General features: G+C 38.5%; 1 protein-coding gene across 1 annotated transcript in view; it reads right to left on the bottom strand.

Moving 5' to 3' along the window:
• Positions 1–27,391, bottom strand: part of NOTCH2 (notch receptor 2) — a 160,664-nt gene that overhangs the window by 80,320 nt on the left and 52,953 nt on the right. Inside the window, exons 3-4 of the mRNA XM_072769558.1 lie at positions 7,109–7,368; positions 2,975–3,310 (exon numbers count right to left, since the gene is read on the bottom strand). Coding sequence (XP_072625659.1) covers positions 2,975–3,310; positions 7,109–7,368 — 596 coding nt within the window. The remainder of the gene's footprint in view (positions 1–2,974; positions 3,311–7,108; positions 7,369–27,391) is intronic.

The raw sequence follows: 27,391 nt of genomic DNA, 5'->3' as shown, positions 1-27,391 counted from the left end.
ATTATATCCTGAGCAGATGATAAGTGTTACTTACAGAAAAAGAAAAGAAAAAGCAGACTTGGGCCAATAATTAGGCGGAAAGGGGTTGGTTACTATCTGAAATAGAGTGATTAGGGTAGGCCTCAATTAAAAGTGCAAAGACTTTGCTCCCACATGGGAGCCGCTGAATACCCTAACAAGCCTTTTCCCTCCTGCTGACTTGGTTTCTCCATTTTTAGAACTGAAACAATGATTTTCTTCAAATAAGGGTGTTATTTACATTGAGACAGTCATTATTATTTTAAGTGATATTTTAGTCTCTTGAATAGTGCAGAGCACAATGGAAGGAGGAGCAAGGAGAATGATATTGCATTATGAAAAGGACTTTCTCAGAAAAAATAATCTCCAGGCACTATTTCCCTATATGGAAATAAAGTTAATACTTTCCAAACTCCACCTGGGACATAAAAACAATGAGCATAAAATCTTACAAATTGTGTAAATACATATTTATTCAGTGTTACTGCATTGTCTATTGTTTTGAATTCTTTTTTAATTTTTTTATACTTTGTCTAAGCTGATGTCATCTGTTTTAGATCATGCGACCCCAAAAGGCAAGAACTAGTCTATTTAACTATCTTAAATGTCTTCATGGTGTCATACATAGGTTGATATGTACATAGAGTATTTGATCATAATTAGAAGTATCTCCTACTTTTTTTTTAATCAAAACATCTCAAAGCACTTAAAAAGTTTCATACATTTTCAAAGTATGGAGGAGCAGTGCAGTGTGAGGCAGTAAGATACGCAGGCTTTGGAAATAACCTGTCTGGGTCTCAGGACTCAGCCTAACCACATGTTAGCTGTGCAACTTTGGGTAAATCACTTACCAATCTCCAAACTTGAGCTATTTCACCTGGGAAAACTAGGAAAATGATACCTATCCCCAAGATTTTTGTGTAATTGAACTAATGGATGTAGAAGTACCTGGCACAGTGCCTAACTCATAAAAGGCATTAAATAAATGTTAGTTTTCTCTTTGCCAAATCTTCTCCCCGCCCCCTGCAACTCCATCCCAAACCCAACACACACACACTCTCTCTCTCTCACACACACACACACATACACACACACTCTCTCTCTCTTCATGAGTGAGTAAACAAATGTCTTGCTTTAAATTACAAGCAGAGCGTAAAAGACAGCCAAGATCTCCTTACTCCATCCCACGAGCTCTGGCAGCCTTTCAGCTGTGGAATCCCTGGTTATTTCCTTTCTCAAGGAGGAGATACTATTCTGGTTTGACAGATTCTTTCCTGGACACACTCTCAGAATTCCCTAAGGTTCTTATCGTGGCTAATGGAGAACAATGCAGAGACTATAGGAGTGAACAATCACTCTCTCTTAGCTAAAAACTTCCTTTATTGACTTCTCTGACTTCCCGTCAGTATTTTGCTGCCAAATCAACTTCTTGTTCTGGGCAACTATTAAAAATAATTTTCTTACAATTGAAAAAAATACATTTAGCTTTCAACAATAAATCATGCTAACCTTAATTATTAGCCACTTAGGCTATTAGATTATTAGAATATGCATAAAATTAAATTGTTTACATTTCTGTCTCCTTTTTAACCCTTAGAATATGGCCAAGAAATATGGGAGTGAAGAAAGATACGTTTTAGTTATTTCTTCTTCAAGATAATATAGATGACAGTAATACTCTGTCAATAAAATTTAGTGTCTAGAATGACTGCATTATCTTCACTATTCTTCGTTGAAGAGAAACTGAAAACAATACAATTAATAGCTTGTTCTTGTGGCTTACAGTTAAATGGTATGGAGTTTTTTATTATGTGGCAGTGTCTCGTAACGCTCTTTTCTAAGCACATAGCACAGTGCCTAGAAAACAAGTGACAGTAAATAAATTTTTACTGAATGAAATGAATTAATTACCATTTGGCTTTATATCAAGGACCAACAAATGACCTTTAATCCCCAAAAGATAAAAGACACAATCCCGTTATATGTGAACCACATCCACAACACCAGAATCTAAGATTCCCATTTTGAAAGAGTAGCTATAACAACTTTTTGAGGCAATTCTGCTTACTTAGCACTTTACTCCCCACTACAGTTTTCCTTCTTTTGTTTTTGTACTAAGGATATTTGTATAAAAAACAGAATCTTTGTTGCTTAGTAATTCATCTGCTCCAGCTGCTTATGTTCTGTTCCCAAACAAAATTCTCAGTTTTCAGCTTCTTCATCGTTTTTACAAGGGGTTAGTGAATTGGCCAGGCTTGCTCATTTTCATTTCTCCCTTTCTATGGAACCCTTAGAAGGCCACAAGGTCTCATATGCTGCTCCTCTTTTGGCTTCTATCTTGTCTGGTTGTGCCATACCTTATCTATCAGCATGTATCAATGAGTGCCCATTGAGCAAACACAGCACCACCCTAATTCCAAAATTCTCTAGCTTCAAGTCAGGGCAAGGTTACCCAAAGTCACAGAGGTTACGTGGAAAGGGCAAGGAGCCCAGGAAATATTACAAAAGGGTAAGCAGAAAAGAATCTATTATTCCTCCAGAGGTGAAAGCATATAGGAAAGCTGATCACCTACTATTATTGTCAATTTAAAGTACTTTACTAATCACACATATTTTTCAACATCTAATTTTCATTGTGTTCCCTTCCATTCCATAGACCTATCTCTTTTTCAGAGCTGTTTCATTTCTTACTGTTCCTCGAAAAAGGACAATAAGAAATTTCCTAGCTACTCATCTTCATAAACTCTGACATGTTAAATTACCCTCTATTGTTTATGGACCCCATTAGTCCATAAAACTCTTCTCTCACCAGCAACCCACCCCACACAAAATTCTTATTTCCCCTCTTCCCCACTGGGAAGTCTATTTCCTAAAAGAGCAACTGAGCCACAGCCGTCACCTTCCATTGGTGCTGGAGGTACATCTCCAGCCCCAGCACACTAGGCACTCTCCTTACCTGGAAGGCAGTTGCATTCAAATGTGAAGTCACCAGTCTGCCGGCAGGTGCCACCATTAACACAGGGGGAGGGTGCACAGGGCACATAGGGGCTGTCACAGTGCTTGCCTGTGAAGCCCTGGGGGCACTGGCACTGATAGGAACCCGGTAGATTGAGGCAGGTGCCACCATGCTGGCACTGTCCTGGAATGTCACACTCATTGACATCAATCTCACACTTCTGTCCGGTGAAGCCTGTGAGGCATTTGCAGGAGAACTGGTTGGCCACAGTGGTACAGGTACTTCCATTCGCACAGGGATGAGACAGGCAGGCATCAGTCCACTGGCACAGCTTACCTAAGGACAGAGAACAGAACTCAGTGCTTCCCACTGAAGTGGGAGCCAGCCCCATCCTCAACATCCCACAATCTCCCACCCATCCAACATCAGCTTCTGTATGGAGAATCCCCAAGCTCTACGAACTTCACAGAAAGTCCAAAAAACAGAGCCTCCTCAAGATCATCTAACATAGGCACTCCCTAGGGCCCTCACCCAAATATAAAGACTCAGTGGAGCACATGGAAGGGACTATAGGCTAGTTATTGAAGTCCATCCTTGCAGGATTGCATCCATCCCTTTGGAGGCAAAGATGGTCTGGATCTACCTACTGTCTCACACCTTGTCTTTGCATAAGCTGCTCCTCTGGAATTCCATCTTCCTTTTTGTTTAGCTAATAAACTCCCACTTGACAACTCTACTCATAAGTTACTCTCTCACACACATCATCTACACATGTATAGACATAACTCAAATTTGCTGTTTCCTTTTATTATATCACCCACCACACAGGCAGGGGCTGGATCCCTATAGTAGGCTCTCAAATCATGTCTTTTGTATGCCTGAAATGCATTGATCTTTTCTACAATATACATTTAGTAAACAGACCTCTTATATAATAGAAACAATTCAATGCTACTTCTAATTCCTTTAAACACAACCCACACATATTCTGGGAAACATTTTATTAATTGTGGCCTCACTATAAATATTGCTTGATGTGTTTGAAGAGGATGAAGAATCTCTGGCTACTTCTATATGAAAAAAGAAAATAGAAGTTGTCATGACAATAAAAGTCTAGAAAGGTAAATCTTGTAGACTCTCAGGTAGGAAAATATAAGAGGAAGCCAGAAGACTCTGATGTGCTGGATCCTAAGACATGACTCCAAGGAAGCAAATTCTTTGAGGTAGAAAGACAGAAAAAAAAATTGTAAATCTGGTGTTCATATGGACTTTTGTTTTAATTAGCCTTAAGCTTTTTGTTTTTAGCTAAAGATTATGAGAACCCCTTGAACTTGTTAGTATTCCAACTGGTTGTCTAAGCAAATATCCAAATATTTGATGCCCATAGAAAAAAAAATGAGAGCCACGACAGCTTTTCTAAAAGGAAGAAGGAAATGACACATGAGCATACAGAAATGCTCTCTAACAAGGAATGTCACAACAAAGAGGAAAGGTGCAATAAAAATTTGGGCATATCGGAGAAGGACAAACATTATATGGTCTCATTCATTTGGGGAATATAAAAAATAGTGAAAGGGAATAAAGGAGAAAGGAGAGAAAATGAGTGGGAAATACCAGTGAGGGTGACAGAACATGAGAGACTCCTAACTCTGGGAAATGAACAAGGGGTGGTGGAAAGGGAGGTGGGCGGGGGCTTGGGGGTGACTGGGTGACGGGCACTGAGAGGGGCACGACAGGATGAGCACTGGATGTTATGCTATATGTTGGCAAATTGAACTCCAATAAAAAATATACAAAAAAAAATTTTTTTAATTGGGGCATAGCACATGTATCTCAGAATGCTAAGCAGAGAGAAAAAGAAGGAACTAAAATTTTTCTTCCTATTTTTTTTCATTCCTCTGAGAGGAACTCACCTACAGTGGAGAAGAGATAAAAATGGTTCTTTCTGGCAACCGTGTGTATAGATTATTTGCCTACAACTGAAACAGAAAGGTCCTGAATCTGTGTTACGTATAGGCACTCACTTCCCACCTCTGTTTCTTCAACTATGAGTGGAGATAAGCTAAGACGGTCTGACTAGGTGGGGTATAAGGGCTACCACAAAACCAAAAAGGCAAACTTAACCTGTTGTAATTACTAAAGAAAGACAAAAGTAGCAGATGTGCAAAAATGATCAGAATCCTGCAGAACACCAAGAAGAGATCCTTTTAATGGCAAAGGAAGAAGTTTTAATTTGGGGAGCATTTCAGAGTAACATTTTAATTATTAAGAAGACACCACTGTGTACATTTCCACTACTAGGATTAAAATGTCTTAAATAGGTATGCCTAAAAAAATAAAAATAAAAATAAATAAATAGATATGCCTTCCCTTTGCTTGTGGAGCAAAACAATTCAAAACTGACAATCAGGAAAAAAGTATTCTTTTAACCACCAAATCTCTTCAATGAATCACCATAACAATGCTGCCATGGTCATGATGAAGATAACAGACCATTCTAATTATCCTCTACCCCTATCAACAAATATTTTTTAATGAAAAGTCAGTAGAACAAATATTCCAAACTAACTGATCCAGTCTAGTTTATTGAGTATGTTTTCAATTTTTGCTTATCAGGTTTACAGAATTGCTGGCTAGTAGGGGACAAAATAGTGAATGGTTCTGCTTTCCTCGTCTAACTTAATAAACATCTACAGTTTATTTTGAATAAAGCTTAGACCTACCTCTGAAGAACTCATAATCTAATCAGATGAGAAACATGTAAAAAAATTATTACAATAAATGTGACACATAAGACACATAAGCTTAGACCTACCTCTGAAGAACTCATAATCTAATCAGATGAGAAACATGTAAAAAAATTATTACAATAAATGTGACACATAAGATAATAGAACATAGAAAATAACTGCTTAAAGGAATCACAAAAAAGTCACTAAGACAGAATATTAAATAACATTGGGCAATCACCAACTGTAGAAAAGGGCATTCCAGGCAAAGTGGTGTGCAATGGCACAGAGGCAACAGGAAGTATGACATTTTCAGGAAATGATGAGAATGTTATTGGTGTCACTAGAGCTAGATGTTTGTGGGAAGTGAAGCTATAAAAAGACGTAAGGCCTAGACCATGATGGGCTATGGAAGCCATGTTAAAGAGTTTGTACTTTATAGATGATGAAAAGTCTTTAGGCATTATAAGCAGGTGAGTTTGTGAGAAGATTGGTATTTATGATCAAAGATGTGGCAATGGGACAGGTAAACAAGATGGGGAGAAAGTAAAGGCAAGAAAACTAGTTAGGAAAACACCTGTAGGAGCCAAGGTGAGGGCTGAGCTGTCATGGACAGGATAGACCTCAACTGCAGAGCAGGAGAGGAAATGGAGAGGAGTAGTCAGGTGAGAGGTGCTGCAGGGGCTGAGTTAGGTGCCTGAGTCTAAGTGAGGTAAGGGAGGAGGGGAGTATAGTTTGAAATACTTGGACTGTACATCACTATCACCTATTTACATCAACATGTTGAGTGTGAGGTACCTGTCGAGTTTCCAAGGGTAATATGCAACAGATAGTTAGAAATAGGAGCCTGAATGTCAGGGTGGGGGTGGAGTGAAAAGGATGACTATAAGAGTCACCAGCAACTGATGAAGATAATGACAGCTGAAGCCACTGGAGATACTGAGATTCCCTGGGGAGAACTGTGATATGGCTCAAAACAGGGCTCAAAACAGAGTTCCAAGGAATACAAAAATTTAATGGATGAGGACAAGGCAATGCAGATGCAAAAAGAACTTTCAGAGTACAGAAAACCAGAAGAGCCAGTACTCTGAATGTCTAGAGAGAGATTTCAAGAAGCAGGTAATCCAACAGCACAGATAGCTTTTCTTCTATTGACAGTGAAGTATAGTTCTGATCCCCAATCTTGACATGCAGACTTTAGGCAAATACTTCTGCCTCTTTCTCTTTCTCCCTTCTTAGAACTCTCAAAACAAAGTTAAAGATAATTGTCTGGAATACCCAGTTCCTTATCATAATGTTAAATGTGCACAAGTGCACATCTTGACGCTATGTCAAGATCTAAGAGACGCTAAAGAAAAATATCCACTGAGAATAGGAAAAAACAGCTCTGAGTCACATTTCTTACCTGTAAAACCAACTTGGCAGGTGCACTCATAGTCATCCCGGCTATGCATGTGGCAGGTGCCTCCATTCAAGCAGGGGTGAGAAACAAAGCAGGGATGAGTGGTTGAGTACTGGCAATCATCACCTGTGAACCCCAGGGCACATCGGCATGTTGCTTTCCCCAACATGGCCTGGGCCACACACGTCCCACCATTCTGGCAGCGGTTCCTCTCACAGGGGTCTCGATGTTGACAATATTCTCCCAAGAAACCCTCTGGACATCTGTGTGGCAAAAAAAGAGGAGCCCATGAAAACACTTGACTTCTTGTAAATCTAAAAACTTACAAGATAATGTAGTGCATTCAAGAAAACACTAGACTGTCAAATAAGAAATCTAAAAGCACAACCTATAAGACTGCCTTAGCTCAGAAGTGCTTAGAGAACTTAACCACACAACCTCGTGTCCTTTTGAATCTTAGGTGACAGAATACCTGATGGGTGACCCAGCATGACCCTTATCAAAGGCAAATGTAACCATAGTTCTTCTCATGTAGGTACAGGATGGTATGATGTAACAGCACTGTTTAATGCAATATTGTTGATACTTGTCTGTTTAAATTCATTAACTTTCTCATTTTGACTAAGCCATTTGACAGGATTAAGACATTCACATGATAATGCATGGACTGACCCTCTTGCCCTCTTCAATTAAAAAAAAATAAAATATCATGTGCTTTCTCTCAATTAAGCACTAAGAAATAACAAGCTCTTCTTGTTTCCACTGAGACATCAACTGGTCTATATCTAGATTTCTGGGTTATGTACAGGGGTTACATTTTTCTGTGATGGAGAAAGAGAAAGGAGGTACAGGAATAGAGAAGGGTTAAAGGGGCTTTTTCAAAACTTAAATCTGTTAAGATATAAATAGCAGGCAACTTTTTTAACCAAATAAAAAAAGCACAAAATGTAATTAAAATAAAATAAAAATACCTGAGGTCCCATATAAACGCCAAAGTGAAGAAGACCAAACAATTCAAGAATAACATTCTATAATAGTCTCCACATGGTGTGTTCAGGAATCTTTTTATATGCCACCCATTGATTCATAAGCTATACACCCATACCAAATTGTGTGTAGTTTTTACAACAATTCTACATTCTCTAAGCAGCATTAAAAAAATAAAAAAGGTATGGGTAGTCTCCATTTTCCTAATACAGAGGTTGCTTAAATGAGACCTCTAAGAAGCATTCAAAAGTAACACAAAGACTTTGATTCTAACTATAAATTTTACCATTTGGCTATCGACTCATATATTTGGTTTAAACCTATTTCTCCACTTTACTCTTTGGAGAATAGAAAACTAAGCCTACAGGGCTGCTCCATCATTACCTCAGAGCTGACATGCTTAAACCAATAAAACTCCCCGCGCCCCCTCAGCCCCCATCACGGCTCCCTAAGTGCAGATTCTGTGTCCTGATTTTCCCTATCACCTAGACTTGAAGCTTGAAGCACTGGGGTTGTGTTTTCCTCCTTCTTCTCATTGCCCAGCAACATCTAAGATGTTTTGTTAGGCACTGGTTGGAAAGGTAACATCTCCCAGTTATTGAGAAAAGGAGGAAGACCAGATATTAAGGAACTAAGACAGAACATGCCCAGAAAAATTATGCAGTAGCTATCATAGCTGGAGGAGAAAACAGAGCTGGTGAGTAGCTTTAGTGTGCCTGTGGGCTCTAGAGCCTGCTCCCCTCTTCCTAGACCTGAATACAGTAAGCATGGCAGAGCAAGGAGCAGCTCAAGTTCTCAGTAGTTTCATGAGCAGATTAAGCTAAAAATGGAGAGGCAGTGAGGAGAGGGCACAGCACGAAAATCAAAGATTGACTGAAGTTTCTGTGAGGATTCTGTACCTCATATGGTCAGAAGGCCTGTTTGGAGTGAGTTCTGGTGCTGTGACCTTGGACATGTTGCTTAATTTCATTATTAGTTCTCTCACTTTTTTTTTTTTTTTTAAATTCATGAGAGACACACAGAGAGAGAGAGGCAGAGACACAAGCAGAGGGAGAAGCAGGCTTCATGCAGGGAGCCCGACACAGGACTCGATCCCAGGTCTCCAGGATCACACCCTGGGCTGAAGGTGGCACTAAACCACTGAGCCACCTGGGCTGCCCAGTTCTCTCACATTTTAAATAGTTAATAAGGTTACCTACATTGTAGGATTATTCTAAGAACTGAACAAAATCAAGTATGCAAAAAGCCTTATGTTAAAAAGCTTTGCAAATGAAAACTGTTTTTTCTCTCTTTGCACTTATTGAGGAAAATATGATGCTTTATTCAAATCACAGCTTGATTTGAGAATAGGTTATTTTCAGATTCTTTTTCAAGTAGAACAAAAACTGCCAATGTAGCACAGCTAAAATTAATCCTGAGCTGTATTATTAAAAGCATTTGTAACTTATTTTAAAAGTTTGTTATGGATGATGTTAAAAACTGCAACATAATTCTCATTCACAGTGGCAGTCCTATGGACTTTAAGCCTGGCTGACAACTCTTGATTCACCCATACGAAAATTATAAATATTTATAATTATAAGGCAAACTTCTAAACCTGGGTGGGCTTTGCCCAGCATTACTCCTGGACTATTACACCACCACCACTTTCCCAACACTATCATGTGGCATCTCCTCAGAGAATGCAAATTCATTTAAGTATTAGTATCCTAAACATGTAAAGAAAACATAAGGTTCCCAGGAAAACAAAAATGAAACAATATGAAAATTTCTGCAGCTAAAGAAGAGTATTCCTGAATTATGTGTCACTGGGGTTTAATCTGCATTGTTGCTCCCTACTAAGTATGGGAAAATAAGTTTCCACCAAGATATGTTTAAGAAACCATTAAAGCAGAGGTTGGCAAATACAGCTTGGAGACCTACTATGGCCCACTGCCTATTTTTGTATGGCCCATGAGCTGATAATAGTTTTAACATTTTTGAATGATTGGAAAAACCACCCAAAAAGATATTATTCTGTGACATTTGAAAATTATGTAAAATTCACATTTTAGTGTCCATAAATAGTTTTATTGGGACACAGCCATACTCATTCACTTATGGATTGTCTATGGCTATTTATGCATTACAATAACTGGGTTAAGTAGTTGTGATGAGACCATTTTGCTTGCATAAATATTTGCTATCTGGCGCTTAATAGAAAAAGTTTGCCAACTTCTGAATAAGAAAATACATGAAGCCCAATTCTAATATACAGCATCCAACATGCTCATTAATAATGATGTTAATGAAAAAAAATAATGATGTTAATGATAGTGAAGAAGAATGTTCTCACATCAGTTTCTGAAAAGAATACTGCACTCATTCATTCATGCAACAAACATTGTAAATGTTTATTATGTACCAGACATTGTTCTAATGCTAGGAAAGTCCTTGAACTTGTGGAGTTTAAATTCTAGTAAGGGAAGACAAAATACAAGATTAGTAAATAAAATATATAATTTGGTAGAGTTAAGTGCAATGAAAAAAAAATAAAACAGGAAAAGGGGGGAATGGGAAGGGTTGGAATTGGGAATAGTCAGGAGTAGATAAAATGAGGTATTTTGGTTTTATATAGGAAAATCAGAAAAGGCCTCAATGAGAAGGCAAACTTGAATCAACACATAAATGAAGTGCGGGACTAGCCATGCAGGTATTGAGGGGAAGTGTTTTCAAGGCAGAAGGGAACAACAAATACAACGGACCTAAAACAGTGGAAACAGTTCTGGAGTTTGAGGAATCAGAGCCAGTTCTGTGGCTCTACCAAAGGGATTTCAAAAAAGAGGAGCAGAAAATACATGAGAGCCATACTGTTAGGCAGATCATGAGGGGCCTGTAGACCACCATGAAGAAAAAGCTTAAGGTTTTTACTCTAGGTGAGATAATAAAATGTTTACAACTGACTTACTCTCCTCAAATCAATATATAAAACTACATTTTATTTTTATGTGAAACTAGAGCTACTTTTAACATAATACTTAATTTCTTATTTAAGATATTCTAGAGGGCTAGGACAGAAGTCATGTACAAATCTCTTTTAACCTCCATTTTTCACTAAGCCCTATTTCCCTTTTCCAAATTCTTCTTCCATCACAACCAAACTTCTTTAACTGTGGCCTAATTTCACAGATAATTTCCTTTTCCATCTAGTTCTTACTTGTCCCATTGCAACAAAACTTTCATTCTAATTATTTCCCAGAAATTATGCTCTAAGAGCAATGATTTTCCCATTGTCAAGTTCAGTCTGAAATTTCATCATAAAGAAATTCTCTTTCCTGGGGCACCTGGGGTGCTCAGCTGCTTAAGTGTCCGACTCTTGATTTCAGCTCAGGTCATGATCTCAGAATTCTGAGAGCCAGCCCCATATCAGGACCCACGCTAGGTGTGAAGCCTACTTGAGATTCTCTGCAGCTACCCATTGCCACGGCCCTTTTCTAAATTAATTAACTAATTAATTTAAAATAAACCTAAAAATACTTATTTAAAGAAATTCTCTTTCCTGTAGGAGTTGTCTCTATCATTTTAATCTTTTTACATTCAGTTTCTAGGACTCCCTCTATCTCAAAGCTTGGTAAATTCTTAGTCTAGATTGCTGATTCTTCTACTTCTTCCCCATCAATTATGGCCAACTTTACATTTGAGCTGCACTGCTCTTTCCTCTCATTCACATTTGTTACTGTTATTGTTGTTCATTTGGCTTTAAACAACTACCTTCATATATCCACATAAACAGCTCCAGTTCATATGTTAAGTTTAGTGAAAGTCATCTACTTACCCTAATATACTCTGCAGTATTTGAAACTGAACATTAGAAAAATGGGATCATTTTCCCATGAAACTTTGATCCTTCCATATTTCTAAAGTTTCCATTCACAATCTCAAAAGTCACTTTTGGTTAATGCTTTTAAGTTAAATATAACACTATCATATTCTTATAAGTCTTATTGAGTGAATCCCTATAATACTTATCATTCATATTCATAGTTTCCTTTTTGATATAAATTGTGATCATCTTAAAAGCCTCAGGCTAGATATTATCCTTGGAATAACAGAATCTTGGGATTCAATACACCCTAAGGTAATTTCTACCTAATGAGATAATTCTTTCTCAAATATCCTTAAAAAATAAATGTCAGTCTGCACTTGAATATAAGCAATTAAGCATGGTGCCTGAGTAGTAGTAAGAATTTAATAAATGTTTAGGAGCCATTATTGTTCTTGCTCTTAGGAGTACAAATTCTAGAATCAGACCACATGGATTTCTATTCCAGCTCCCCGTTTACTTGATGTGTGACCTTGAGCAAGTTATTAAACCTCCTTGTTGTAAAATGGATTTTTTTTTTTTAAGGATTTCATTTATTCATGATAGACACAGACAGAGAGGCAATGACATAGGCAGAGGGAGAAGCAGGCTCCTCACAGGGAGCCTGATGTGGGGACTTGATCCCCGAACCCAGGATCACACCCTGAGCCAAAGGCAGAGACTCAACCACTAAGCCACCCAGGCATCCCATTAAATGGATTTAATAATAGTGCTTACCTCATAGGGTCTTTAAGTAATTGAAAAGCACTTAAAATGGTATCTGGCACATAGTAAACACCATGCATTTGCTAAGTAAAATAAAATGAATGGCTCATTACTTCAACAACAGAACAGTCTTCAGTGTGGGGGATCTCATTATCAGAAAGTTTTCTTTCTGTTATCTTCAATTCTGCCTTCTTTCCTTGGTATATACTCAAGATAGCTGAAAATGTAAGTTCACACAAAAATTTGTAAAGAATATTCATAGTAGTAGTACTCATAATGGCAAAAAGTAGAAGCAACCCAAATGTCCATAACCTGATAAATGGATAAATAAAATGTGGTATATCCATACAATGAAATATTATTTGGCCATTAAAAAGGAATGAAAATCTGATACATGCTATGATATGGATGAACCTTGAAAATATAATGCTAAGTGAAAGAAGACACAAAAGTCCACACAGTGTATGATTTCATTTTTACAAAACATCCAGAATAGTCAAATCTATAAAAATAGAAAAGAGATTATTGTTCTCAGGGGCTGGGAGGAGGGGAAAACAGAGAAACTACTAAGGAATACAGAGCTTCTTGAGGGTGAGGGATAATAAAAATGTTTTGAAACTAGATACACGGGCAGCCCGGGTGGCTCAGCAGTTTATCGCCACCTACAGCCCAGGGCCTTATCCTGGAGACCCAGGATCGAGTCCCACATCAGGCTCCCTACATGGAGCCTGCTTCTCCCTCTGCCTGTGTCTCTGCCCGCCCCCCTCTCTCTCTCCTCTCTGTGTATTCTCATGAATAAATAAATAAAATCTTAAAAAAATAGTTAAAAATAAAAATATTTTAAAAATGAAACTAGATACACGTATCTGTGAATATACTAAATCCCACTGAATTGTACACTTTAAAGGGGTAAATTTAATACTATGTGAATTATATCTCATTTAAGAAATTATTTTGTCTCCCTAAAATTTCCATTTAGTAGCTATCACCATTCTCTAGAATAAAAAACGAGCCTTCTGCTTATCTAACATGCATCCCTTTAAGAACTTAAAGACAATTATGATGGTCCTTTCATTTCTTTTTTACAGGATTCAGTACTTTGGATTATGCCTTAGTATAAAATTATTTCCAGACTTTTTTTTTTACCATTTTGGAAGCTGTTCTAATCTTAGATAATAACAGTGATAAGAATGACCAACATTTTTAAAGCACTTACTGTGTATTATGTATTTGCCATGCATTTTACAGCTATTATCTCTTTTATTACTCCCAATAACAGTATTAGTATATTATCATCCACATTCTATATATGAGGACCTTGAAGCTTAGCAGGATTAAGATTTCACAGGTAGGAGATGGCAGAGGCAAGATTCAAACCCACAAATGACTCCAAAGCCCATGTACCCCAAATACTGGGCTAGCCTGCCTCCTCCTACAAGATGATTCTAGTTCATCAAATACCTCTTTAGAACAGAGCCCCAGTAGCACCTGGGTGTCTCAGTCAGTTAACTATCTGCCTTTGGCTGAGGTCATGATCCCAAGGTCCTGTGATGGAGCCCAGGGGCTCTCTGCTCTGCGGGGAGTCCGCTTCTCCCTCTGCACCTCCTCCCAACTGTGTGCACACTCTCCCTCCCTCTCTCCCTCTTTCTCTCCCTCTCTCTCTCTCAAATAAATAAATACATAAACTCTCAAAAAAAAAAAAAAAAAAAAACAGGGCCCCAAAACGAGGGGGAAGAAAACATAATACATGTGATCTTACCAGCACAGCATTGAGCTTTGGACTATCTGGACACTATAGCTTTACTATTGCAGCGTAAAGCTGTGTTCACTTTTTTAGAAGCCACAAAATGCTATTATAAGCTACAGAATGCTCAGTTAAAATGCCAGATGTTTTTTTTTTTCTTTACGTGAACTACTCTGCTGTATTTCTTGCATCCTGTACTTGTACTACACATTTTTTAACCCAATTATTGGACCTGTCACCACGCTGAATCTTTACCCCCAAATTTCTTTGACTGAGATAACTTTTACACTTTATTTCTATAATCACAGAATTTCAGCACTGCACCATACCTCAGAAATCAATTGGTCTGAACCCCTATTTTACTGATAAGAACACCAAAGCTAACTGACCTGCCCCAAATTTGCTGTCTGTGAATCTAGCAATTTCCCCCAGTTTTGTACCATATATAGCTATATCTCTATCTTTACCTAGATCTTTGATTATAGTATAAAGCAGTACTAACTGAAAGTATTCTATTAGGTATTGCCCCAACACTGGCATCTATTCAGTCAGCTCTATCATCGTAGCTGCACCAGCATCCTATTCACATCTCTCCATAAGGACAGCCAGGAAATCCCTTCCTAAAACTAAGCATAATACTTTCAGAATAAACCTTTTCAAGCATAATTTGATCATGTCACTTCTCTGCTTAGAAACCAGCACTAGCATCCAGCTCTTCCAATCTAACTTTCTTGGAATCTATGGTCTACTTGTCTGCCCTGCTTCTATCGTCAGTTCCCTTATTCCTTAGTAAAACACTCCAAATTACTTTCATAATTTTGTCTACTGTTCCCTACATAAAAATCTTCTAAAACTTTCCCATCTTATATGTCTCTAATTTTAGCTCCTTTCTTCCAACCTTGCTTCAAAGATCTGCTCAAAATCTATGTCTTCCATTAAGCCCCCTCCAAACCATTTCACCCATCTCTGAACAGTAGATACAGTGCCATGTTATGTACTACATTATTTCTCCCAGTATGGCACTACTTTGTTGAAGCTATTGTTATGTTATGTCTTTTCTGAGCTTCTCTTGAACTCCCATGTGATATCATGTGGGGAAGGGGATGTCTTGAAACACACTGGTCCAGGTACCTTGAATACCATGAGCACCATATGCCATTAAGCAACCAGTTTCAAAAAGGGTTAAATTTTATGTGATGGATACATACAATCAGTCTCAATCCAAATACATTCCCAATTTCCCTACCAACTCCACACTGTGCTCTGCCTGGTAGAAGAACACAGGCCAAACCAAGCCCAAGAATCATCCTGAGGTACAAGATTATCCCTCATGCCCCAGGAGGCTAAGGAGAACTATGGACATAGGAAGAGAGGGGGTAAATGGGTAAGTAAGACAGATAGGAGTAAAGGACCCCTGTTTCCTAAGGCAGGAGACCTTCAGATTTTGCAAGTTCCTGTTTAACTGTAATACAAGTATACCATATACCCTGGTAGTCTGAACAGAAATTAAGACTCTCTGCCTGAAAATAACTTAAATAGCTCCCTTCTTGAGATGGCTCAGGTTGAGTTTGGTCACAGACCAGAAACATGGGCTAATCATCCAAATTCTCTCAGAAATCTGTAGTTCCATTAAGCTATTGCCTCAGTTCAATTTTTGGAAAACAGCCTATATCTTCAAATAGAGGTGTGTGCTAAAAGTTTTTCTTAAAAATAAAACAACAAATAAATCTAACAGCTGCCTTTTGTTCCCAAAACTGTCTGAATGCCTCCCTTCTGAAGGCAATTTATCACTTATTTTAGTAGTTCTCTCAGTGACTTCCTCCTACTTTGTCCCTCTTCTCTAGCTTTGGAACTCTGAAAGAAGACAGTTAACAGAAGAGGCTGTGAAGACAGGAAAAGTTTTAGGGGGCTTTACCCTATAGAATAATTCCATGAACTTATCTGAATATTTATCAGGCCCATACAGATATATGCCTTTTTTCTGAAAAAGTCTGCCATTTCTGACATGAAGAAGCCCACTCTTTTCATTGATACTGTTCAGATACACATGGGGAATGGGGACAAGGTGGGGGAAAGGAGGAAAAGAGGGAGAAAAACAAGAGATTCCTCCTCGTGGAACTAGAAAGCATTCCAACTGGAAGGATGCCCATACCGTCCCCCCTCAATGAAACAGATGAGAAACAGACCCCAACTCTTACATGTCACCAGCAGCCTGGATGAGTTTACATGTAGCCACTTTACAGATTTCAATGAAGCTGGGATATGAATAGCAATTCCAATCTATGTGGCAATGGCTGCAGTTCAGCATCAGTCTCCCTAGTAATACAGGACAGAAAATTTTGTTCGTTCAAGTTCCCTAACTGAATAGCCACTCATCTAGAGAAAAGCTTAAAAAACACTGTAGCAGCTTGTGTCAGCTCCAAGATGACTGAAGTCTGAGCAGGAAATAAGCCCCCTTTTCCAAATAAAAGCCAGTGTTCTCTCCCCTTGTTTTTCCACCGAATGTTCTGTATCAGCAGGGTTAGCCCAAATTGTATCCAGGGCTTCGCTGCTGCTCTGCCTTAGCTTTTTTTGGTGAGGATTTGGTCATTAAGAAAATAAAACAACAAAGCAAAACCCCACCACATACAAGAAGAAGAAAAAGAGAGGCGTGCTTCACAAAACAGCTATTTCAAAATCATGATTTTTTTTTAAAAAAACTATACAGAATGTGGAATGGAGGGGAAAAAAATGTCTCATGTGGGTTGCGTCGGCCCCGCAGCTGCTCCTCATTAAAGCGCCTCTTTACTCCCTCTGGGCTAGTTTCCAGCAGAAAATTCTTTAAACAGAACTCTGCTTTCAACCCACTTTCTTCTTGCTCTGGACCTCTCGGCCCCCCAATCCGCAGTGGCAGCCTGCCCTAGCTGAGCTCTAGATGGGGGCGGGTGGGGGGACTGTCGTTAAGGTAAATGAGGTAAAGGCAAGGGAAAAAAAAAAAATAACAAAACCCAGAAACCAAATTAAGCATTGGTCAGTAACAAAGGTCTGCAGTTTGAAAAGGCCCCAAATCAGTCTGTTCTTTCCTGTGACCATAATGCCAGTTTAGTTTCCTGCCCCCTCCCCCACTCCCCATGTTAGAGTAGATAAAAATAATCGCTAACAGCCAAGGCTAACTGTAACCAGTGAAAGTTCCTCTACAGCATTTAATTCCCAAGGCTCCAGCTACAAACTTCTAGATGTCCCAGAGCCTACAGAATCAAGTCTGAGGTTGGCATTCAAGGGACCATCCGACTAGTGTAACCTCATTGTCTCCCCTCCTCCCATGCCTCCAGTTTGATATCTCATCAGAGTGTCAAATTTTTAATTCTGTAATAACTCTGGGTAAAGATAACTAACTGGGTTATGCTAATTACTGACTCAGTATTAAAAAACAACACACGAAGACTCCTAGTTAACTTCCTGGTAAAGAGGGGAAGAAAAGGCAAGAAGCTCTGTCATGTTAACTTCTTGCCATTCCTACTCCAACACTCACTCCCCTCCCCCCAAAAAAGAAAGAGAAAGAAAGAAACACTACAGCTTACTCAGCAAGAAAACAAAAAGAGCTTTAAAAAAAAAAAAAAAAAGGTATTTGTGTATAGTTAGGGCCCAGTATTGGGCTGGTTTGTGGTAAAACACACTTTCTAGGGCTTTGCTGGTTTGATTTAAAGGAAACAAAGACAAATATACAATCAATATCTTTCTCTGTGTGTCTGTATGTCTGTCCGTCTGTCTCTCTCTCTCACACACAACTTTTTACCCCAACTAATAAACAAAGACTACCAAATACTGTAGGACAGCCCATTTTTCTACTATGTAAATTCAGCTTCCTGAACAGCACATTTCTGCTTTTCTTGTAGAAGTATTTCAGAAAATGTTAATCTTGGTTCCCACATTAGGCTGAATGCTTCCAAATTAAAAGTTTCCCACAGGAAAGGAATTTTACAGGGAATTGTGAGGCTGGGAATTATCTTCTGAAACTGTACCTCACTTGGTTTCTATGTGTTCAGGTTTTTCACCCTCTCTCCCATTTAAACAAAGCAATAAACACACATGTATTTTAATAAATTCAAACCAAAAAGGAAGCTGCAGTAGTACTAGTTTTAAAGCTGTTAATTCACAGCATCATTCATCTTCATCAGAGACTATGAAATCAGTACCCACTGCAATGGGAAACCATGCTTTATTTACACAAGAATTTGCAAACACCCTTATCTTCCAGTTTACAGTTGGGGTTCATTTATCAGAACTCAAAAGCCGAACCAAGCACCCAGGCTCTTCAATCATCACTTGAAAGATTGGGCAAGGGCACACAAACAGTGTTGAAAGACTTTCATTGCTGCTGTAACAGAAGGTGGTCTTCCCTCTGTCTCCTAGCACTTATTCAGTGCCTTACCATATTCTATCGCACTGGACCCTGAGAAACTGTCTACTTCTGAATATAGCATGGCAAACATACTCTAAACATGAGTTTACAAAAAATAACCCTCCACAATAATAGGCAAAAACAAATGAGTTAAGCCAGCTGTTCCCAAGGTATGCACTGTACATTTACCTCATGGAATCTGAGAACACAGAGCACTCTCTAAACTATTAAAAAATGTCCTGTGTCCGTATTTAAATGGACTGCAAATACTGTTGCAATTATTAAAATATAAAAGGTATTATAAAGTGGCTATTGATTTTTTTAGTGGATTTTGGTATTATGTATTGCATTTCAAACGAGATGGAGAAATGGTTTCAATTCAAGATCACGTCTCCATTATGCAGTATACCCTTCTTTCAACTTCCAGAATGTGCTACAGTGCACCACTTTTCATCTCCAGACCTTTGTACATGCTGGTCACTCAGCCCAAAAAACTTTTCCTGATCCTCTTCTCAGAACTAAGCCCTAAAATTCCTTCAAACTCCCACTTAAATGTTATTTCCTCTGAGAAACAGGCTTGATTCCTCCACGGCAAACTCCCATAGCCCTAATATATCATATCACTCATTACCCTTTATTTTGATTATTTGTTTTCCCAACAGACTAAGATCTGTTCACTACTGCAACTATGCAATGCTCACATTCTTAACAGAAGTAAAAGGGCAAAATGCATGGGTCCATGGAATCATAAAAAGGCTCTTTAATTATTCTCAGAGTTTGGGAACCATCAGGTTGAACTATTTATCCAAAGGATTATCAAGCCTAATTAAGATTCCTAATATGGAAAGGACTTCTTAACCCTCACTCACCCCTAAATCATTCAAAATGGGCTAGCCAACCCCACATGGAGATTTTTTTAATCACACTCTCGCCCTAAATATGAAGTAAACTAACACACATGTGCATGCACACACAGAAAGTCTTTTTTTCTCTTGTACTTTTATCAATTTTTGTTAAATTAATATTTTGTTAAACATTAATTACAGACCTAAGAGACTGAACAGTAAAAATCAAACAAGATTTCAGGGAAGAAAGTGAGTATAAGTATAAATGCCTGCTTTCTGTTCCCCACCACGAGTGGATGACAGCCTTCAAAAGTCTGAAGTTCAACACAGCATACATTCCTGATCAAAACTGTTCAGAGTGTAGGGATAATTACTCAGCATCTTAAAAGCCATCTACAAAAAGCCCACAGCAAATATTCTCAATGTGAAAACCCTGGGAGCCTTTCCCCTAACATTAGGAACACGACAGGGATGTCCACTCTCACCACTGCTATTCAACACAGTACTAGAAGTCCTAGCCTCAGCAATCAGACAACAAAAAGACATTAAAGGCATTTAAATTGGCAAAGAAGAAGTCAAACTCTCCCTCTAGCAGATGACATGATACTGTACATAGAAAACCCAAAAGACTCTGCCCCAAGATTGCTAGAACTCATACAGTAATTCGGCAGTGTGGCAGGATACAAAATCAATGCCCAGAAATCAGGGGCATTTCTATACACTAACAATGAGACTAAAGGAAGAGAAATTAAGGAGTCAATCCCATTTACAATTGCACCCAGAAGCATAAGATACCTAGGAATCAACCTAACCAAAGAGGTAAAGGATCCATACCCGAAAAACTACAGAACACTTCTGAAAGAAATTGAGGAAGACACAAAGAGATGGAAAAATATTCCATGCTCATGGATTGGAAGAATTAATATTGTGAAAATGTCCATGTTACCCAGGGCAATTTACACGTTCAATGCAATGCCTATCAAATACCATGGACTTTCTTCAGAGAATTGGAACAAATAATCTTAAGATTTGTGTGGAATCAGAAAAGACCCCAAATAGCCAGGGGAATATTGAAAAGAAAACCATAGCTGGGGGCATCACAATGCCGGATTTCAAGCTGTACTACAAAGCTGTGATCATCATGACAGTGTGGTGCTAGCACAAAAACAGACACACAGATCAATGGAACAGAATAGAGAACCCAGAAATGAGCCCTAAGTCTATGGTCAACTAGTATTTGACAAAGCAGGAAAGACTATCCGCTGGAAAAAGGACAGTTTCTTCAATAAATGGTATTGGAAAAATTGGACAGCCATGTGCAAAAGAATGAAACTAGACCATTCTCTTACATCGTACACAAAGATAAATAAAATGGATGAAAGATCTAAATGTGAGACAAGATTCCATCAAAATAATAGAGGAGAACACAGGCAACTTGACCTTGGCCACAGCAACTTCTTGCAAGATACATCTATGAAGGCAAGGGAAACAAAAGCAAAAATGAACTATCAGGACTTCATCAAGATAAAAAGCTTCTGCACAGCAAAAGAAACAGTCAACAAAACTAAAAGACAACCTACAGAATGAGAGAAGATATTTGCAAATGACCTATCAGAGAAAGGGCTAGTATCCAAGATCTATAAAAAACTTATTAAACTCAACACCCAAGAAACAAACAATCCAATCATGAAATGGGCAAAAGACATGAACAGAAATTTCACCAAAGAAGACACAGACATGGCCAACAAGCACGTGAGAAAATGGTCCACATCACTTGCCATCAGGGAAATACAAATCAAAACCGCAATGAGATACCACCTCACACCAGTGAGAATGGGGAAAATTAACAAGACAGGAAACAACAAATGTTGGAGAGGATGTGGAGAAAGGGGAACCCTCTTGCACTGTTGATGGGAATGTGAACTGGTGCACCCACTCTAGAAAACTGTGTGGAGGTTCCTCAAAGAGTTAAAAATAGAACTGCCCCACGACCCAGCAATTGCACTGCTGGGGATTTACCCCAAAGATACAGATGCAGGGAAACGGCAGGACACCTGCACCCCAATGTTTATAGCAGCAAGGTCCACAATAGCTTAACTGTGGAAGGAGCCTCAGTGTCCAACAAAAGATGAATGGATAAAGAAGATGTGGTCTATATATACAATGGAATATTACTCAGCCATTAGAAACAACAAATACCCACCATTTGTTTCAATGTGGATGGAACTGGAGGGTATTATGCTGAGTGAAGTAAATCAATTGGAGAAGGACAAACATTATATGGTCTCATTCACTTGGGGAATATAAAAAATAGTGGAAGGGAATAAAGGAGAAAGGTGAGAAAATGGGTGGGAAATATCAGTGAGGATGACAGAACATGAGACACACCTAACTCTGGGAAACGAACAAGGGGTGGTAGAAAGGGAGGTGGGCAGAGAGTTGGGGTGACTGGGTGACAGGCACTGAGAGGGGCACTTGGCAGGATGAGTACTGGGTGTTATGCTAAATGTTGGCAAATTGAACTCCAATAAAAAATATACAAAAAAAAAAAAAAAAAAGAACCTATGGAGGTTCCTTGGAATCGCTATTCTTAACTCTGGAAAAAAAAATTCTTAAGTCCACAAAAACATCTAAAAGTGAAACAGTTCCAAAAGTTTATGGTTTGGTCTGAAAAGATCCCTAGTTCAAAAATAATTGTACCCAACGGTGCCCGGGTGGCTCAGTCAGTTGAACATGTGACTCTTGATTTTGGCTCAGGTCATGATCTCAGGGTAGTGGGACTGGGTCCTATACGGGGCTCCTCAGTGGGCGTGGAGTCTGCTTGAGCATCACTCTCTTCTTCCTCCCTTCTCTAAAAAGAAAATCAGTAATAATAATTGTACCAAATCCTCTCAAACCGAACCTGAATGTAAGAGAAGGCTGGAGAAAAATCTGCATTTCTTTAAACTTTTAAAGGGATAAGAAATATTCCTTCATAGGTTCTAAATAAACAAAAACAACAGCAAAACCCACAAACCCTCATCATATAGAAGATACTAGCAGCATAAGTGCATTTTAGCCTGCTGATGCCTATACTTGGAAGCATACTCTACCATTAACTATACTACTGGGACTGGGTTGATTTATTTATGTTTTCTTCTAGGTTATAAGCCTTTGAGAACAAATGATTATTAAACCATCACCATCATGGTAATCACCCCAAAATCTTTCCCACACAAAGGGTAACTTTCACAAAGTTAATGACATCAACATTTATTACTTTTATAGCAAAAAAATAACAGTTATTGTCAAAGAAAAAAATGTAATGTTTTCATTTATTTTATTAATACCACTCTAATTTAACAGGATCTAACTTTTGTGCAGACCTCCAGTATAGCTCATCTCAACTAGAAAAACAGCAGCAACCAAAAACTGACACAGGAGGATTCAGATACAATTCTTTGCTCTAACTTCAGCATCATCTGCTTCAAAAACTTCTTTTGTATGGTAAATAAATAAATAAATAAATACCTGACCACAAAGAATGGTTCTTCCAGTTTGTACCACACATACTTGGAAGATGTTTCAAGTAGCTATTATGCTCTAAGGTAAAGGTCGGCAAATATTGCTCTGGTTATATCTTCTTTTTTTTTTTTTTTTTTTAAGATTTTATTTATCCATTCATGAGAGATACAGAGAGACAGAGAGTCAGAGAGTCAGAGACACAGGCATAAGGAGAAGCAAGCTCCATGCAGGGAGCCTGATGCAGAACTCGATCCAGGGTCTCCAGGATCAGGCCCTGTACTGAAGGCGGCATTAAACCGCTGAGCCACCCGGGCTGCCCCTGCCCTGGTTTTAGATTTCCATCTCAGGAGCTGGCTTTTACATTTTTTAAAATGGTTACATCTTAAAGGGTTACACCTAGTACTTACATTATATCTTCAATTACCTCTTGGCCAGCAAAGCCATCTGGAACTTTACCATCTGGAACTTTAAGAAAAAATTTACTGATCCCTGCTCTAAGGCCATAACAGCATTAAAGTATATGTAGGCAAAAACACTTTCAAAACATGTGCTTGAAATTTAGGTAATTTTTTTGTTTACTATAAGTCAGGCCACTGTAGAAGAACATGTGATGAAGTATGTTTAATTTCAGAAAGACAGTCAAATGCTCAAAAGATGATCGTCAATTCCCACACCTTTGCATAATTAGAACCAAAGATAATATAAATAATGAACATCACGGGAAAAATTATGGTGCATAACCCTAATATGAACTCATGACAAAGACCACTACTTAAGAGAACCATGGCCCAGAGGATCAAAAAAATCCTTAGATATTACAATGATTTGTAGCCTTTCAAACCAGAGAAAGTGAGTATCAAACATGCATCCTGAAAGTGTACACTGAAGTTTACTCAAGGTGAAGATAAATGTATCTTCATACATAGTATCAGCAAAGCAGACACTATGAACTTGAAATGGCCCAGGCTGGACATGTGCTTAGCAATCAAGTTGAAGCTCTAAATAAAATCTCCCAAATGTATACAAAAAACAGCATTATAGTAGACACAATAATATAAATCACAGCCTAACCCATGTTTTCACACTAACTCTGGGGAAGTACTTAGGTAGTAACTAACCGAGTCAAGGCAAAGTGATACCTGATGTGGCTACATACTCCTGTATCAATCTGCTTAAAATATCCTTGTCTAGTGGCAGGTGAGATGTATTTAGGGCAAACTTGAACAAATATATATATATTTTAATGTGTGTATCACATATATACATATAAAGTCATGAGTTTCTTTTTTATCTGAATAAAAATAAAAATGTAATTAGTATATTGTTTTACAAATCTCTTACCTAAGACTTTAGCCTGTTCCCAGATCTTTTTATTTTTAATTTTTATTTATTTATGACAGTCACACAGTGAGAGAGAGAGAGAGAGAGAGAGAGAGAGAGAGAGAGAGGCAAAGACACAGGCAGAGGGAGAAGCAGGCTCCATGCACCGGGAGCCTGACGTGGGATTCGATCCCAGGTCTCCAGGATCGCGCCCTGGGCCAAAGACAGGAGCTAAACCACTGCGCCACCCAGAGATCCCTGTTCCCAGATCTTTTTGATAGAGTGGCTCCCCATAAGTTCTATACCAGCTCTGCCTCTGCCACTAGGTATTAACCTTGTACCAGCCCACTTTACTTCTCTGAGCTTCAGTCTCCTTGTGTATTAAAACAAGATGCTAAGCCAAAACCTCTAATATTCCCTCTATCTCTAAAATTGTATGATTCTATTTTTAGTATATTCCATGGCTCCTCAGATATCAATATAGGATAGACCTCCCTTATGAGGAACTCAAAAAGAATTTCCACACTGTTTTGTTTCATGGAATGTTAAAAAATAAAATGTATACCGAGAGTTAAAATTCTTGGTCTTTAAAACTCCCTCACAAAAAAACTAAAGTTTTTTTCTGAATTCTAGTTTTCTCTATATATATAGTTAGGTACATACATATATATCTCTAGTTGGAAATATAGATACATCTCTCTCTCTCTCTCTCTCTCTCTCTCTCTCTCACACACACACACGCATATACATGTTCACTCACATTAGTTCCTTGAGGGTTGGTACCAAGAATGAAAAGAAATAATGCTGAATCTTTAGATCACCTAGAGGGGTCTGAGGAACAATTTATAGTTCCAGCCTACATCCTAAGCAGTTATATAATACAGGGTAAGTCACTTAGTCATAGTAAGCCCTAGGCTCCTCACATATAAAGCAAAGTGAGTAGGAGTGCTTGCCAAACTCCTTCTAACCTCCTAAGTATGATAACTCTACAATTTTGGCTTTACTTGGGCAATACTGCCCAAGGATAATGATGCTTGCTACTGTTCATGCTTGGAGTCAGTGCTTCTGTGTGCCTTGACCACTGATCCACTCCAAGCTGGGGCTCCTGGTCCAAATGTTGTGCTTGTGTCTCTTACGTTCTCCATACTGCCTACCAATCACTGTTCTAAGTGCACAGACAATTCAATATTCACTGGCGTAAAATAACCTGCTGCGCACCTCACACTTTGAGCTAACTGCTCACAGGAAACAGAAAGAAGCAAAGAACAATATATTTAGGGGGCAGCCCAGGTGGCTCAGTGGTTTAGCACCTGCCTTCAGCCCAGGGCGTGATCCTGGAGACCTGGGATCAAGTCCCATGTCGGGCTCCCTGCATGGAGCCTGCTTCTCCCTCTGCCTGTGTCTCTGCCCCTCTCTCTCTGTGTCTCTCATGAATAAATAAATAAAATCTTAAAAAAAGAACAATATATTTAAAACAAGATATAGAGAATAAATAAGAATCCTGAACTTAAAAGGGAAAGAAAGCCCTTACTATTTTCTCCAAAACAAGTGACCAAAACATGAGAGCCTGTTTTCTCCAGACCAGAGTAGTGGTAGGCACTGCAAGTCTCTTTATGGAATTTGACCTGCTGATAAATTTCACAAGGTTAAAAATGACTGATGTGTGTGTAAAACTATGGCCTGGGAAGATCTAATCCAAATTTAAACTTGCAAGGAATAAACCACTTAAATTCACGTAGGACCTTTTCCCAGATACCACTTTTATATACCCTCTCAACACAGCATAAATACCTATCTTAATCATTTTTCCCACTCATGATGCTCTCATTAAGTAATAAAATTTAAGAAAGATTAAGTGATGTCCCATAATTCAAAAGATTGCTTCTGTGGAGACTAATTATGAACTTTGATATTCAGTGTCAGCCTTTGCCTGGAAGGAAATGAGTCAACTTTTCATGAGTAATCAAGTTCTGTCCATTTTTTAAGAGTGACCCAGAAATTCAAGACCATGAGTTTTAGCAATATGAGAAGCAGATACCACAAATATTATATACAAATAGGACTAAGACAGAAAATTAAAGTCAACGAAGTTCCTGAGGTATTTTTCAGGATGACTGAGGTTTCAGAAGGGGCCTAGTAAAATAATTCATAGAGGAGACATGTCTGGCTTACACAAGAATGGGCATTTTCAAAATCTTAAAGAGACAGGCAGTTAAATGGCTACGGCGCTACCATGGTCTAGCCAAGAGAATCATAACCATTGTCAAATGTTATCCACACAGAATAGGCAGTCCTGGTTTATTCTGGATAATTGATGGTTTGGATATGTACTATACAATCAGAGGAAACAAGCAGTAAAGGACATGAGCTAATTTGGGCTAACCAAAGATTTGGCTAACAGATGCTTCCTTACTCTGGATCCCTGTAACAAACTAGATCAGGCCAATGATATGCTGGACAGAAGAGGTCTGAGGATGGGATACCTGAATTCTCAAGCTAGGAGAATGAACTATGCCATACTTGAAAACTGATCCTGTTCTTAGTATCTGTTTTTCCATTATTCTCCTATCTTATTTTTTTGTCTCAGACATTCTTGGATCCTGAATTTCCTTGCAAATGGTGTCCACAAGTCTACCTGGCTGCTCTGTAGGACTAGGAGATGTGACTGCTCCTAACAGTCTCTCCCTTCCTGTCCCCTGCTCTTTCCCTCTACCCCACACTCTAGACATTTTCACTTCAAGCACTCAAGCCAACAAGTGTTAAAGGAATTATTTTTAAGATCAATTATGTATCTCTATGAGACCAGATGAATCCACATACTGGTTTAATAAAACCTCACACATACTAAAGTATAGACAGAAGAAAGCAACTAAGATGTAGAAAATTTTTAAAATTATGTCATTAAAAACAAAATGATGAAGATATTGGTAATGACTAT

Source organism: Canis lupus, chromosome 12 (genome assembly GCF_048164855.1).
Source record: "Canis lupus baileyi chromosome 12, mCanLup2.hap1, whole genome shotgun sequence".
NCBI classification, from domain to species: Eukaryota; Metazoa; Chordata; class Mammalia; order Carnivora; family Canidae; genus Canis; species Canis lupus.
The sequence above is the reverse complement of the archived record's forward strand: the minus strand, read 5'-3'. Positions and strand labels throughout refer to the sequence as shown.